This window comes from Carassius carassius, chromosome 40, assembly GCF_963082965.1.
Source record: "Carassius carassius chromosome 40, fCarCar2.1, whole genome shotgun sequence".
NCBI classification, from domain to species: domain Eukaryota; kingdom Metazoa; phylum Chordata; class Actinopteri; order Cypriniformes; family Cyprinidae; genus Carassius; species Carassius carassius.
Genome location: NC_081794.1, coordinates 5,965,390 through 5,980,175, shown reverse-complemented (window position 1 = coordinate 5,980,175; position 14,786 = coordinate 5,965,390). Strand labels below are relative to the sequence as shown.

Sequence of the window (14,786 nt, the reverse complement as noted above, 5' to 3'; positions counted from 1 at the left end):
ATGGCAAGATCTCCTAAATGAAGATCACATGATCACAAATGGAAATCACTTCCATGAAGAGACCATCGCATGTTTCCTTCGCTAACAGACTTCTGGAAGGGCCCTTCGTGAAGGGATAATTTTTTCACTTTAGTTTGGAACGTCCCTACAAATGGGGTCCCCTTCCCAAAGTGCCCTTCAAGTGCACAAAAAAACTGAATTCGTCCAGCGATATAGTTCTAAAAATCGTTCTCAATATTAAAGAATAGCGGAGTCCACACCACAACTATAACGATAAAGGCACAGAGAAACGATATCGTTGGAATCACTTTCAGAACGATTTTTTTTTCTGAAGAACGATAAAAACATTGCCAATCAATCAGAATAAATCCTGCTGTGATGAGCTCGAGAATTTAAAGCAGCAGACGCACGTCCGTTTAGAATACACAGACAATATAATTCGCTGGTGTGGACGCTAATATCGTTATCTTTATAGTTATCTTTATAGTTATCTTTATAGTTATCGTTCTTGATGTGAACGGGCCTTAACGCAGGTAGGTCATCATGTGACAGTAACAACATGGCGGATGTATTATGTAAGAATGTCATTCATACTACTACCCATTATCATTCCAATTTTTTTTTTTTTTTTTTACATTCGCAATTTTAAATTCAATTAAATTCAGATACCTACTCAGACAGTATGCGATTTTGGGCAAGTTTTGAAACAAAGCAGTTTCAGCCAATGGGGGAGAAGTTAGCTGGGTTGTCATAGTGATGCGCTGTGTTTACTTCAGACTACTGATGAGCTGCAACTGAGGAAAGCATCAAAATGTGCGTGTCCTCTTTATAACTCAGGTATGTGTTCACAAAAGTGAAAAATAGAAGTCAATTTCCATGACAAAACATTTAAGCTCACATTTGTTATGTCTTTTGTTGTCAAACAACTTGTTGGTATATGAGGAAAATAATCAAGATGAGTTTTTTCACGGTTAGTTTGGTAGAGCGTCTGTTTTATGATTTCGGCAACCGATCTAAATGTAGATGGTAAAAGTACCTCAGAATGTGATTATTCTTACAAAAAAACAAAAATAAATAAATAAATTTCAAACTGCAAATTTGTATTTATATATGGGGAACTATATCTGTTTAACAAGAGTATGATACCGTTGTGTAATGCGTGACCGTTACAGTTTGAATGATAGGCTACTAGTGTTGGCGAGTTCTGTGTGATGATGACGAATGAGTTAACGTTACTGAGTATCATTTCAAATTGTACAAAATTCCCTGCCTCACGCATGCGCAAGTCGAGCTTGTCCAGACTTGTCTGGTGCATGCGCAAAAGTTTTCAGTTCGACAGCAGCATGGTAGCTTGATACGGAGTTTCAATACGACAAATTATTTGTTTATTTGCAATCAAAGATGCTTATGTATTTGTATAAGAGCGTTGCTTGTCATGTGTGTCAATGTAAATATTTATATAGTCTCTGACCAGCATTTTAATAATTATTACAATGAGCACACGGGAGCGCTAGAACAGCGCGCGCACACACAGTGTAATTTGACACCACTTGTAAGCAGCAGCAGTCCCGGTCTGTTAATAAAGCTGCATTTAGTGTTCATATGTGAAAATAAGCTCTTGTTTATTTTGTTTACTATTGCCTCAGACAATTAGTTCTATATAGAGTTCCTATAGCTTACAGTATATTGTTTTATCTTTGCATCTGTCATTTCTCATTTCATATTATAACATGTATATTTATCATCTTCATTTGTTCTCTGACAGAAACCACATTTTGTGCATATTCACACAAATAAACATTGAGACTTGACATGTTCACTCTGGAGTAGCTGCAGTTCTTTCTAACTGGAGAAATAGGCCAGCTGAGTTCCAACCACCCAACTGCGCACATAATCCCAAACAAATGGTTAAATAACTGTGTTCACACATTAAAGATAAGGGCGTAATAATATAAAGGTAAATCAGTAGCAAAACTCGAGAGGTTGAAGATCTGATTGTGAGAACTTGTCATATTAATATTTGTATTTGTAAGTTAAAATTTACACTCACAGCTCTGATGTGAAAAGCTGAATCTTTCAAATTGCACACACAGACAATGATCAAAACACCCGTGTTTTGAATTGGAAGTTGTAGATTAATAGTCACAAATGTGTAGAATGACATTCACACAAAGAAAATGACATACACACACGTTTACGACATATTTACTTTTGCACTTTACTTCAGTTACGCTGCACAACGTCAAGTCGGCACTTACAACCTCTCAGATCTAGAAAGTACAAGTTCAAATCCTAGCGCTCTGACTTTTGCTACTCTTTTTGCGGTATTCTGTTGCAAAACTCACTTGTTCACTTGTATATGCAGATGTGAGAGAGCAGAGCTGGGGGCGGGGCTTTGGTGCGAATGAAGACATTTTATTGGTCGATACCCGACCAATGAACAACGCCAACGGTTTTCACTGAATATCCTTAGCTTTGACAGGATTTTAAGACACTGCATTAGAGCCCTGCGCGGGACTGTTTTCTTCATCCCGCTCCCGCACGCGTCCGCTGAATTTCTGACCATTACCGCCCACTCCCGCAATGTATGTGTTACACTCCCGCCCGCTCCCGCAATATGTATGTCCACTACCGCCCGCACCCGCAAAACTTTGAGAATTTACTCCCGCACAATAATAGAGATGCATTGATTTTGTGTCTTCTCCCGTCCCGCAGAAAAAAAAAACACGTATTTGTATTGATATTATTAAAGAGATTCATGGGGTTGATTGTTTCGTTTCCCTGGCCTGCATGTAAAAAAAAAAAAAAAGACAAAACACAATACATTCAAATATAATTTCGTTTTTATCAAAAACTTTGCACATAAAAATAGACTGCTTTGCAAAAAAAATATACATAATATGATAAACTAGGCTACATGAAAAACAGCAGTTTTACAATTATTAGCCAAGTGTCGCAGGTATTCTGTTTGAAAAATACATATAAGAATAAAAACATTCAAACTTAGACAGCCTGCCCAATAAAACTGGCATCATCACGCCTCTTGACCTAATTAACAAATGGCAACGAGGGGCTGTGCTCAAGAAACAACACTAATAAATGACATAAAATAAACAACGTTAACGAATTAATTTAACAAATGAATCACTTTGCAATATTGCTGTCAGGCAACCTCCCTATCCCGCGGTGGGGTTTTTTAGCCGCCCATTCCCGCCTGCAGCAAAATTCAAACCCGCGAGATTTCAATCCCGCAGCAAAATTCAATCCCGCGAGATTTGCATTGGGTCCCGCGGGACCCGGCGGGACTCAATCCCAATGCAGTCCTCTACACCAGTGGTTCCCAAACTTTTCCATTCCACGACCCACCTAGACAAGTGTAATCTATTTCATGACCCACCACAATATTTGAGGAAAAAAAAGGTTGATATTACTTTAAGCCTAATCTTACTTAAAAGTTTGATGACAGAAATGAAGTATTTAAGAAAAAAAAACTTTTTATTTTAGAGTAGGCCTACACCTGAAAAAAATCACTATTAATATTTAAGTTTTAATTTTTGTTTACAGACTTTAGAATATGTAGTGTCCATAAAAACGTTAAACAGGCTCACTCCAGTGAACTGTAATCTGCGCTGCTGTGTTTTGTTGCAGAAAATGCATTCACGATCCTTCCGTGTGTGTCGGTGAGAACGGAGCACAATCCAACACTTTTTTTAGAAAAAGCATAAGAAGCAAAGCAGAACTATCTAAAACTGTTTGGAGATTAAAATAATTGTGAAATAGGTAAAAAATAATAATAAACATGTGTCTCGTTTTAAATAAACAAAAAAAAAAAAAACTGGATGACATTAAGTTCAGGCAGAAATTTATTTTAGCAATGGTTAAATTAATGTTCAGCAATATCTTCAAAAGATTTCTGAACTTTGGCAAATTTTTCTCTAAAAAGAGATGATACGTCAAGGAGTATTGCATTATTTTTTTGTGCATTTTGTTATGTGGAAATGTTTAAATCTTGTAGTGTTACAATTAACCCTGCGTTTGTGCACTGCTCACCCTGTACATGTGAAATGCTTTTTACAGACCGTTTCCCGAACGAAAAAAGTGCACAGAGCTCAAACGGACGATAGAAATGAATGAACATGGCCTACCTGAAACCGTTTTCGTAACATTTGTTTTCTGGTGTATGCAATCTCATGCGGAATATAGTGTATTGAAGTGAGCAAGTTTTTCTCTTTTAATAATGCGGACCGATTGAACCTTTTAATGACATTGCTCTGAGACCTTCACTGTTATTACAACTCGTGCGCGCCCGCGCTTCAAAACACGCAAAGCACGCGGACTTAATTGCAATTCGAAAATCACACTAAGGATATTGCAGTCCTTATTAATGTTGGTGGGCTATATCATTGTGACGAGTGGGTTCCCGGTTCCCGCCTCCTCCTTCCCGTGATTGAGAAGTTTTTAATGTGTTAGACTGGTGCCGAAGCCTGGGAGGAAGGAGGGACGCGCTGCCGAAGATCCCTCGGCACTGAGGTGAATCCGCAGTGCCATCGAGTAGGGCGAAGGAGGATGCTCGAGGCGGTGGGCTGGAGTGAGTTGCCGGGGAGACGGACGCTCCTCTTTTGTATCCTTCCGATCTCCTCCGTGGTTCTCGAGACTGGTGAGTCGAGCAGGTGTCGCTCAATTCCAATCACTCCACCGGCCTCGCACCGTTCCCACTCGTCACTTTCGTGCAGCCCTAGACTGAACTGTGTGTGTGTGTGTCATTGAAACGCAAATTTAGCTGCAGCCAAGTGACTTTGTGCGACCCACCTTGTTCCATTCTGTGACCCACAAGTGGGTCGCGACCCACAGTTTGAAAACCCCTGCTCTACACTGCATTCATTTTGCCATTCAGGTATTATCTGGTAGACAAATAATGCAACATATTTTATATGTATATCCCACTGCATATCACTGTACCAGAGTTGCAATATAATGCTGTTTTTATTATTTATATCTTTTGTAAAAATAATTTTAACATCTTCATTGGGTTAAATTCCTAATTTGCTTGTCAGTAATGAATCTTTTTAAATGCAACATTATTATTAGGCTATTAATTTTTTAAAAATAAAAATCGAGTTTTTAATAATGTCTAAATGTACATTAAACAGCAAAACCTAAAAAATAAGCACTTATGACCAGAAATACTGTTTTGAGCAACTAGTAGAGCTAAATACATGTATTTATTAAACATCAACAAGGCCATCTAGTGTTTAAACAATGGAATTGCATATGAATATTATCTTTCTGTCCACCAAATGCCTCTAATTTAAAGCGTGCCTCTTTGCACTGGAATTTAAACCTAAATACTTCAGTTATTGTAGTATAAATAAAAACCATATTAGAAAATGTTATATTTCAAATGGTCATTCATGGATCATAATTATTGCGCATATTATTTAGTACCATGATCTCTTCAAATTAACTAAACGAACTTGGTTAAAAGTTACACTTAATTATTTAGTCACATTTAACTGCCAAGGAGGAGTATGAGAACATAATGCTGTTCCATTTTCCAGTATAAAATGCTATTGTAAGGCATAGTCATTAGTCAGCGTAGTTATCCATGCATATTCAATGCACTTTCTGTGTTACATATTACTAGAATTCGCTGCAAATAATGAAACTACTGTCTGTCCCATTTAATACATTTCAAGCATATTGACAAAACGTCTAGTTTAGTACTATTGATAGCTCCATGAACCACGTGACCGCGTGGCGGTGAGATCAAAGCATGCTCTGGTACAGCGAGTTTACTCTGCAATATGCAGTGGGATATACAAATAAAATATGTTGCATTATTTGTCTACTAGATAATACCTGAATGGCAAAATGAATGCAGTGTCTTAAAATCCTGTCAAAGCTAAGGATATTCAGTGAAAACAATTGGCGTTGTTCATTGGTCGGGCATCGACTAATAAAATGTCTTCATTCGCACCAAAGCCCCGCCCCCAGCTCTGCTCTCTCACATCTGCATATACAAGTGCACAAGTGAGTTTTGCAACAGAATACCGCAAAAAGAGTAGCAAAAGTCAGAGCGCTAGGATTTGAACTTGTACTTTCTAGATCTGAGAGGTTGTAAGTGCCGACTTGACGTTGTGCAGCGAAACTGAAGTAAAGTGCAAAAGTAAATATGTCGTAAACATGGGTGTATGTCATTTTCTTTGTGTGAATGTCATTCTACACATTTGTAACTATTAATCTACAACTTCCAATTCAAAACACGGTATGAATTGACAAGTTCTCACATTCAGATCTTCAACCTTTCGAGTTTAGCTACTGATTTACCTCCATATATTAAATGGATTTTAATATATATTTTTCATTATACTGATGAAATATATTTTGTGAACAGAGTACGACTGTATTATTCATATTCATTTACCTAAATCTTTAGACATATTCACTTTTAATATATTTAATTAATTTACATTTTTAGTTTGCTGCTGTCAAAAAACATCATTTTAATTACCTTTATAAATCTGTTCCTGTTTTATAATTGGTTCAGAAATCAAAAGGTTTTTTTTTTTTTTTTGCTCTCATAAACACTGGACGCGCATAAGTGCTATTAGCCTATCCAATTGCAGAGTCGCAGCCCAGATGAATGGAAAAGCGCAACAAAAAGCTAGGATGCGCAATGGTCTAAGATGTATATCTAGCGCATATTTACATATTTTTAGAAAAAATAATTAAAAAGCAACTGACCTTTGTAAACAGCTCAGAGTAATCATGTCATCTCCATAAGAACGATATAGGCTAATTGCCAGAACAAATTTACCGTGAATTTTGAAAAGGTCCTGTTCACACATGATCTCTATCTACGGACGATTTACCAGTAAAGACTGTATGTGAAAGGGGTTAAACTATTCCTCTGCATATGCTGTGAATTTTAATTAACATTCATCTGGGAAGACTGTGCATTATCTCACCAGATTTGTAACGTAAATAATTTATAAACCTTTGCCAACACAGGAGAATACATCAACCTATTTCTAAATATGCCATTTATTGTACATCACGATTTCAAAATAAATGTTTCTGAGTTAACATGTGGTAAAATATTAAAATTAAATTCATTCCAATGTCGTTTAATCACACTGTTTAATCAATGAAACGTCACCAGGCCGTTGGCGCCATCTGCAGTATTTGTTATAATACTTAATGTAGGCTACTTAAGTTGGTTATGTTCATATTATGTATAGGCATATTGCATTATGTATTTTAACAGTGTTGTTCAATAAAACCATGAAATTACTTGGTTTTGATATTTTATTTGAGCCATTTATTATTGCCTCATTGTTAGTTTATATAGGCTATAGATAGTCATACTAAAGCCTGGTTTTCACTTAGGTCTGTTTGTCTTACTAAAAAATATTAGATTACTCAATTGTCAAAATAATCAGTAGATTACTTGATTACCAAAATAATCAGTTGCGGCTCTAGATTAGTTAAAATATTTTAAAATACAACTGCATTGTTCTACTCTTTATGATTAAAAGACAAATATTTTGTCATTGAAAATTTCTCAAAATAGTATTAAAATATTATCTTGTTCTAATCTGTATTTTGCATTATCTTGTGAGTGTATTGTCAAAACCCTAGTGTTGATAAGCAGTGATATAGCTCATAACTTTCCAAGTGTATGATACAGCTTTCATTCTTCAGGTCAACCATTTATTCATGAAAAAATAAAATAAAAATCAGTTTGAATAAGGAAAGCGATAACTTAGTCATAGTATCATTTCAAATGTTAAAGTTGCCACAGTCATTGAATGCTGATTGATGCCCTCAGACTGTTATCTACATCCTCATGATTATTCATTTTTATTTGTGAAACATTCAACCAACTGGACATAATTCAACCAAATTATCAATTCAGAGTTAGGAACATCAGTCTCAGAAGTAACAAACTGATACACTATTCTGTTCACGCATAGACTGCTCTAGTGGAATACAACCAGCCTTTAAACAGCGATGATCAGTTTCAAAGGGGTAAACAGATGGCAAAAGCCAAGCCACATTTGATTGTGCCCCTGCAAAATCCTCCCAGAGACGTATTACGTAAGGCTGATGTGCAAGTAGCCACTTTTACAAACCTCCCTAGATTTATCCTGTATTCACACTCCATGCATTCCCATCTGGATACTGGATGTATAATTCCTTGGCCTAGGCAGTAGCCACGTGTCCCAAGAAGACAGGTTTTTTACTGGCGTGTCTTCCTCTTTAAATGGCAGTCTAGGTAAGACAAACAAATCATGACATGAAGTCATAACGTTTATTTATGAATAAAATGTAATTTTGTTTGTATGTGAATCAAGTGCAATTAAGGCATAATGCATGTGACTAAACAATTTATGCAAGCGCATGAGATTTGCTTGACATTTGCAATGCAAGGGGTTTTGGAAAGATTAGACAATTTCATCATTTTTGTGCTGACTTATCTTTTTCATAAAAATCTTGTCAACGGTACTTTAGGAAATTGTCTGGTTATACATATTTCTGTTCATGTATTCTGTGTTCTCCGCAGTATTTGGGGTTTCATTTAAGTATCTGCAGACCCCTGGAGGTCAATGAAGGTACTGCAGGTCATACCGGTTATGTGTTTTAGTGAAACGTGGGTAAACAGTCTAAGTATTTAAACTTGTGGAATAAAAAAAAAATTGTCTTTATCCTCGCAATTTGAATTTATATTGGACCATTCAGACATTTTTTTTTTGTCTCAGATCTGACTTGTGAGATTTTTTTTTTTTACCTGCCCTGGAAGGCTATTGCAAATATTTATATCACAGTTCTAATCTTTTTCTCACCTCACAATTTTGAGTTTATATCTCACAATTCTGACTTTTCACAATTTCAAGTAAAATTTCAATTATTATACATTTTATTCTTATTATTTTTCAATTCCATGGTGAAAATAGCCTTTGATGAGATATTAATGTTTAATTAATATTAATAAGTAAAATGTAATGTTTATGATGAAAAATATATGCTGTTGTTGAAAATGTCAAGCATTTTTATATTGGGGGATTGAGTCAGGGTGATTGCAGTTGTTTTCACGGTTGGTTTCCTCTGCAGACATGAAGGCTGCTTCACTGTAATTCAACACCTTTAAGACTGAGCTGCCATGAATGTCTTCTATTGCTGGAACATGTTCCTGGTATTTTAAAGACAATTTGCCATTAGAACAAACACCATTCTAATAGAGGATCAGAGGTCTCAGTATTTACTTTGCACTGACCAAACAAATTTTCCCTTTACCTTTTATTTATTTAAAGTTTAAGTTATGTTTGATAAATGTCTTATAACACTCAGTAAACAGAAACTCCAATTACTACTGTATGTAACTAAAACCAATTAGGAAACACCAAACATCATTCAACATAAAAAATGTATAAAAAGCAATGTAAGAATATTTAGCCTAAATCATTTGTAAGTAATCTGGACTATAAAAAAAACCTGTGACAACTTGCCCCAATATAGAATATACCTTCATAATAGTTGAACTAATGATCCCCATTGTGTTCTCATTTACCCATATTAAATACACAACAGAAATTTACATTTTATATAATGGTTGAACCTAATGCGTCCATTGTGTTTTTGTTATCCAAGAACTATACTCATATTAAATATATCACAAAATGTAAAATGTACAATAAAACACACATGCGTGCATGCGCACACACACACACACACACATTTGTTTCTGTGAATTGTGGGGACTTTCCATAGACTTCTGACCAAACTATATTTACTATCCTCTAACCCAACCCTATCCCTAAACCTACCCCTTACAGAAAACCTATGTGCATTATTACACTTTCAGATAAACATCATTTACTATTTTTAATCATTTTTTCCCCTCTGTAGGGACCACAGGTCTGAAATATTTCAAGTTTTACTATCCTTTGCTTATCCACAATGTCACCTAAACAAGTACACACACACACACACACACACACACACACACACACACACACACACACACACACACACACACACACACAAACCTCATAGTTTCTGAGATGCATTCCTTGTGACAACTTGCCCCAGTCTCCCCCACACTGATACAGCAGAAGAGTCAATGTAATGTCAAAAACAATGGCGCCACCTAGTGTTCTTTAAACTACTACGATAACTCCAATCCCTCGACGTCAATCGAAAAAGTTTATTATCTTTGCAAAAGTCATCTATTTACATCATACTTACATATTCGATAATTTCACAGAATTAATTTTGTAGATTATATTGGATTATGCCCTTCTCAGTATGAAACAACAACAACAACAAAAAAACATTATAGAAGATAAAAACGGGGACTCTTGGTGTGGTCATGGTCAATACAAATACAAAACTGTTTACTGATGTAAGATTGTGCTTCACGATAATGTTTTTATATTGAAGGGTTCGTATCACTCTGTTAAATTATGTATTGCACTTCAATAGCCTAGTCATCAATTCAGAGCTTCGGAACATAATAAAGTATAATAAATAGGCTTTAACTTTAACTTTAACACGCTGCCATATCTTAAATTGTGTAGCCTATAATATATTTCCATAAAGTTTCTTGAAAGCATTCGCTATATTTATGAGTAAAATTGTTTTGAGAGTTATTAAATGCTGGGATACATATTTTTCAGGACCAGAGCCAATGGACAGAGCAGGAAGTCGCTGCACAGTGGGGCACATATTTTTAATGTGTACAGTTGCTTTGGGATCTAGTTCAACATGGCCACCATCGGCACAGGTGAAAGCGAGCCTGCTCAGGTGAGAGGACATCACACCTGACATTTTCTCTTCACTCTCCACTCTCTTCTTCTGCATAAAAAGCGTGATTGCTGCAGATGTGAACACTTCTGTTACTTTAGACTGCGTGACAGCTGTGAAAGTCATCGTTAGGTTCATCTAGACTGTCAGTGTCGATATTGTTATTTGCCAAATGTCTTCATAAGTGTGTTTCTACGCAAACAGGTTTATCTGAGCTAAATAAATGTGAAGTGTATCTTTAAAAATATGAGCGCGTTTGCATATTTCGCGGGCATTTTCTGACGCGCGCTCTGCGATTGACCCAATTTGAAGGCGTTTTTGAGCGTGTTGATGTTGTTGTTGTCAAGTTGTGAAGTATGTTTTCGTTGCTTTGGATGACAGTTATGGATGTTTTTTCCCCTCACATAAACACACATTGAACAACATCGTATAATAATCATATTATACCTCTATTTTTTATATTTTCTCTACTGAAAATAGCTGAATGGTGCTTGCATTCAAAACTCACTGACAACCCTAACGTTACTAGTATTGGTCAAGATGTTTTAAATGTTTTTTCAAGGCATTGCAAGGGTGTTCTGGGTAGCTGCTATAGTTGATGGTTCAGTGTGTTTGCTAAGGTCTTTGGTTGCTAGATAGGTTCAGCTTAGCTTGTCACAAAATCCCACCCCCAAATCAATGAGATGCTCTTATCATTAATAGTAGGCTAATCATAATCAGAAGAATTTTATTACTAACAATAAGGTAAACTTGTAATAACAAGCCAACAAATAAAGCCAACATGTTCACTTTCATTAATAATGCATTAATTGGTTTTAAGACATTACCTAACCAGTTATATGGTACTTTAACATCAATAGATGCACATTCAAATATGAACATATGAATGTGAAATTTTCATTAACAAGTAGTTATGCCATGCTTATATTGAACTAATTGGACAAATAGAGCATAATGCTATAAAACAATGTAGTTATCAAAGTTATTAATGCAATGTAACCCAATTGAAATATTAAAATAATACATTAAAACACATTAAAATAATAAATGCTTCTACGATTTGGGCTTAGTGAAATTTTGTAGTTTAATAACAATGGTAATACAATGAAATATTATTATAATTTGAAATGATTGGCTTCTGTTTTTCAATGTTTTAAAATGTTATTTATTCCTGAAATGGCAAAGCTGAATTTTTCACTTCACTTCAGTGTCACATGATCCTCCAGAAATCAATCTAATATGCTGTTTGCTGCGCAAGAAACATTTAGAATTATCAATGCTGAAAACAGTTGCCGCTTAATATTTTTTATTATATATATATATATTTATATATATATATATATATATATATATATATATTATTATTATTATTTTTTTTTCAGAATTCTTTGATGAATAGAAAGCAGGAAGCAAACAAAAAAGTTTTAACAGTAGTGCATAGCGCATAAATGGATGTGGTGAAGAAATACAGAACTATAGGTTGTTTTTTTTTAAAATTCAAATTCAAAGTTGCATTCCTATGTGGTTTGTCAGTGCTTTGTGCTTGAAAGTTGTTACACAGTGATTGATTGATTAGTAGGTCATGTAAATATTGTGTTTTGTGCAAACTACATGGCTGATATGTGGGAAACAGTTATTTTCTGTATAGCAGCAGTACAAAGTTAATGGTTTATTATTACAGTTTGGCAAACTACTATGTGGAACAAGGAAATGCGGGATATTCAGATGTCCGGAGCGGGTTGGATAGAGAAATTCTGCCCCTTAGAGGCTGAACAACATGCATTTACTGTTTCCATCCCATGTATGGAGATCATTTCTCTGTAAACCTAAATGGCTAAATGTGTATCTGTTCCTCGGTCAGCAGTCTGTCTTCCATGTTTGCTTAGTTTCTTAATCTGATTCATTTGTGAGCATTTATTTGCATTTTTATTTATGCAGTTGGCACTCGTCCACCTTTCATGTTCACCACAACAAAAACAAAGCCTGTGTGATACAGTTATTACATGCTCAGTTGAACCCTAAGGAAGATCTGAATGCAGCACATTCAAGTTGTCTATTCTCCAGGCTTCTTCTGGAGATAAACAAATGAGCTAGTGATGCGTTGATGATGCAAATGTTATAAGTGCTGGCCCGTGACTCAATGGGCTGTTGGTTTGTTTGACTGACACAGCTGGTGATGATACAGAGATGGTGAATGAGACTTTCTTTTAGCAGCGACCCCGAGCGATGGGGGTGACAGAAAGGCTACCTTAGGTACGGATGACTCCGGCTGACCGGCTGACCAGCCTTTGCATCATGCAGTTGGATGAGAGATCGTCTTCTAATAAAATAAGCCCTATGTATTGTTTACATATTATTACAGAACTTTTCTGTTACAAAATACAAAATGGTGATGAAAAACATGTCAGTTGGATTAAGGAAGTTTCATTTTTACCTTTATAGTATGGAAAGTCCATTTAAAAAATGTATATAGTGGGCAATATATAATATTAAGATGCACATTGGACCTTTATGTAAACACAAAGTGTCCTATAAATGACACTGACACAGCAAAGATGCATTTGAATACACAGGATTAACTGATAAGCCCAGCTAAATTATGAGCAGCGCCAAATGTCAAGTAACCCAGGACTCTGTTTAGCCAGAGTTAAAGGAAAACAGTGACGGTAATGGTTTCAAGTGTGAAAAGCCCTTTTTAGTGCAAATGTGCGATCTTACATATGCCTGTCCATAATAGGGGCCTTTTTAAATACACAATGGATCTACAATCTACTGTACAGTTCTACATCCCAGAAAGGACAGATGAAATACGCCTGAACTCTAGTTTATTAAATGCAGTCAGTTTTTGGAATCTAAATATGTCAAGAGTGTCAAACAGCTTCTTGGCACAATAGACTGAGAAGGTATATTAAATCACAAGGCATTGCCATGTTTTGAAAAGTATTTGTTTTACAACCAGGATTGCTAGCATGTTATAAATGGAGACAGAATAAGACAAAACTGAAATTGTCTATAAGTATAGAAAAAGGGAATCTTTCTGAGCAGAGGTTTACCTTTAGACTCTAGTAATATGTTGTGTCTGCTTACATCTTGGTAACTTGAGTCACTGTGGTAATATCCATAAAAGTTTATGGAGCTGAGTTAAGAGCTTTTTAAAGCAGTCAGACCTTCAGTGGACCTTCAGTGGCATAAACTGAAACTGACTTGGCTTATAAGACGTTGCAGTATTGAAGGATGAATTCACTTTTTGCTCCACGGTTGCAAACACACTTCATTTTTATGCACAATAGGCTCAAAATAGATTGTACCGTAATCACAAAAGGCAGCACTATTTGCCTGCTGTAATTAACGTCATGCTATTACCACCCATAGAAGGCAGGCGATACAGTAAACAGAAACTTTTTAAAGAGATGTTTGTGTACTACATTTTCTATTGATTATGGGAGCTGTAATTCATTAAAAGATAATAAAATGAAGGAGAAGGGCATTACAATATAATTTTTCTATGTAAATTGTCTACAAACAGGATGTCTGTATGAGGATGAGTACAAGGTTTTTTAAATAAATCGTTGCAAATCACCTTTCCTAATAATGTGCCAATTGGCAAGTTTCACAGTGAATGCGACTAATGTAAACAGTCTCTCTGAGTGAGAGCGGCTCGGAAGTAAGGGTCAGGTCAGCAGAGCTCATTAACATTTAAAGGAAAATGCTACAAAACTTGCTCTGAAAAGAGCTGTTTTTGACAGTTAAATTTTGTTTTTTTATACTGCTTTTATACTGCTATTGAGAAATTTTAACCACACTATGTTACAGACTTTTCATTAAGACCCAAAATAATCATATCAACTTGTGAAAAACGATTTTAAAATGATTCAAATGTGTCACTCACATAAATTCAAGCTGTATTTTTATTTTTTACTTGAAAATGGTATTAGTTTTTCAAAAATGCTTTTGCCTGTTAGGCTGTACCGTGTTTAGCA

General features: G+C 35.6%; 1 protein-coding gene across 1 annotated transcript in view; it reads left to right on the top strand.

Moving 5' to 3' along the window:
- Positions 1-10,675: 10,675 nt before the first annotated feature.
- The window catches only part of ank3b (ankyrin 3b), a 231,517-nt gene continuing 227,406 nt past the window's right edge, over positions 10,676-14,786 (top strand). The window contains exon 1 of the mRNA XM_059531835.1: positions 10,676-10,806. Within this exon, the coding sequence (XP_059387818.1) occupies positions 10,768-10,806 (39 nt within the window). The 5' untranslated portion in view covers positions 10,676-10,767. The remainder of the gene's footprint in view (positions 10,807-14,786) is intronic.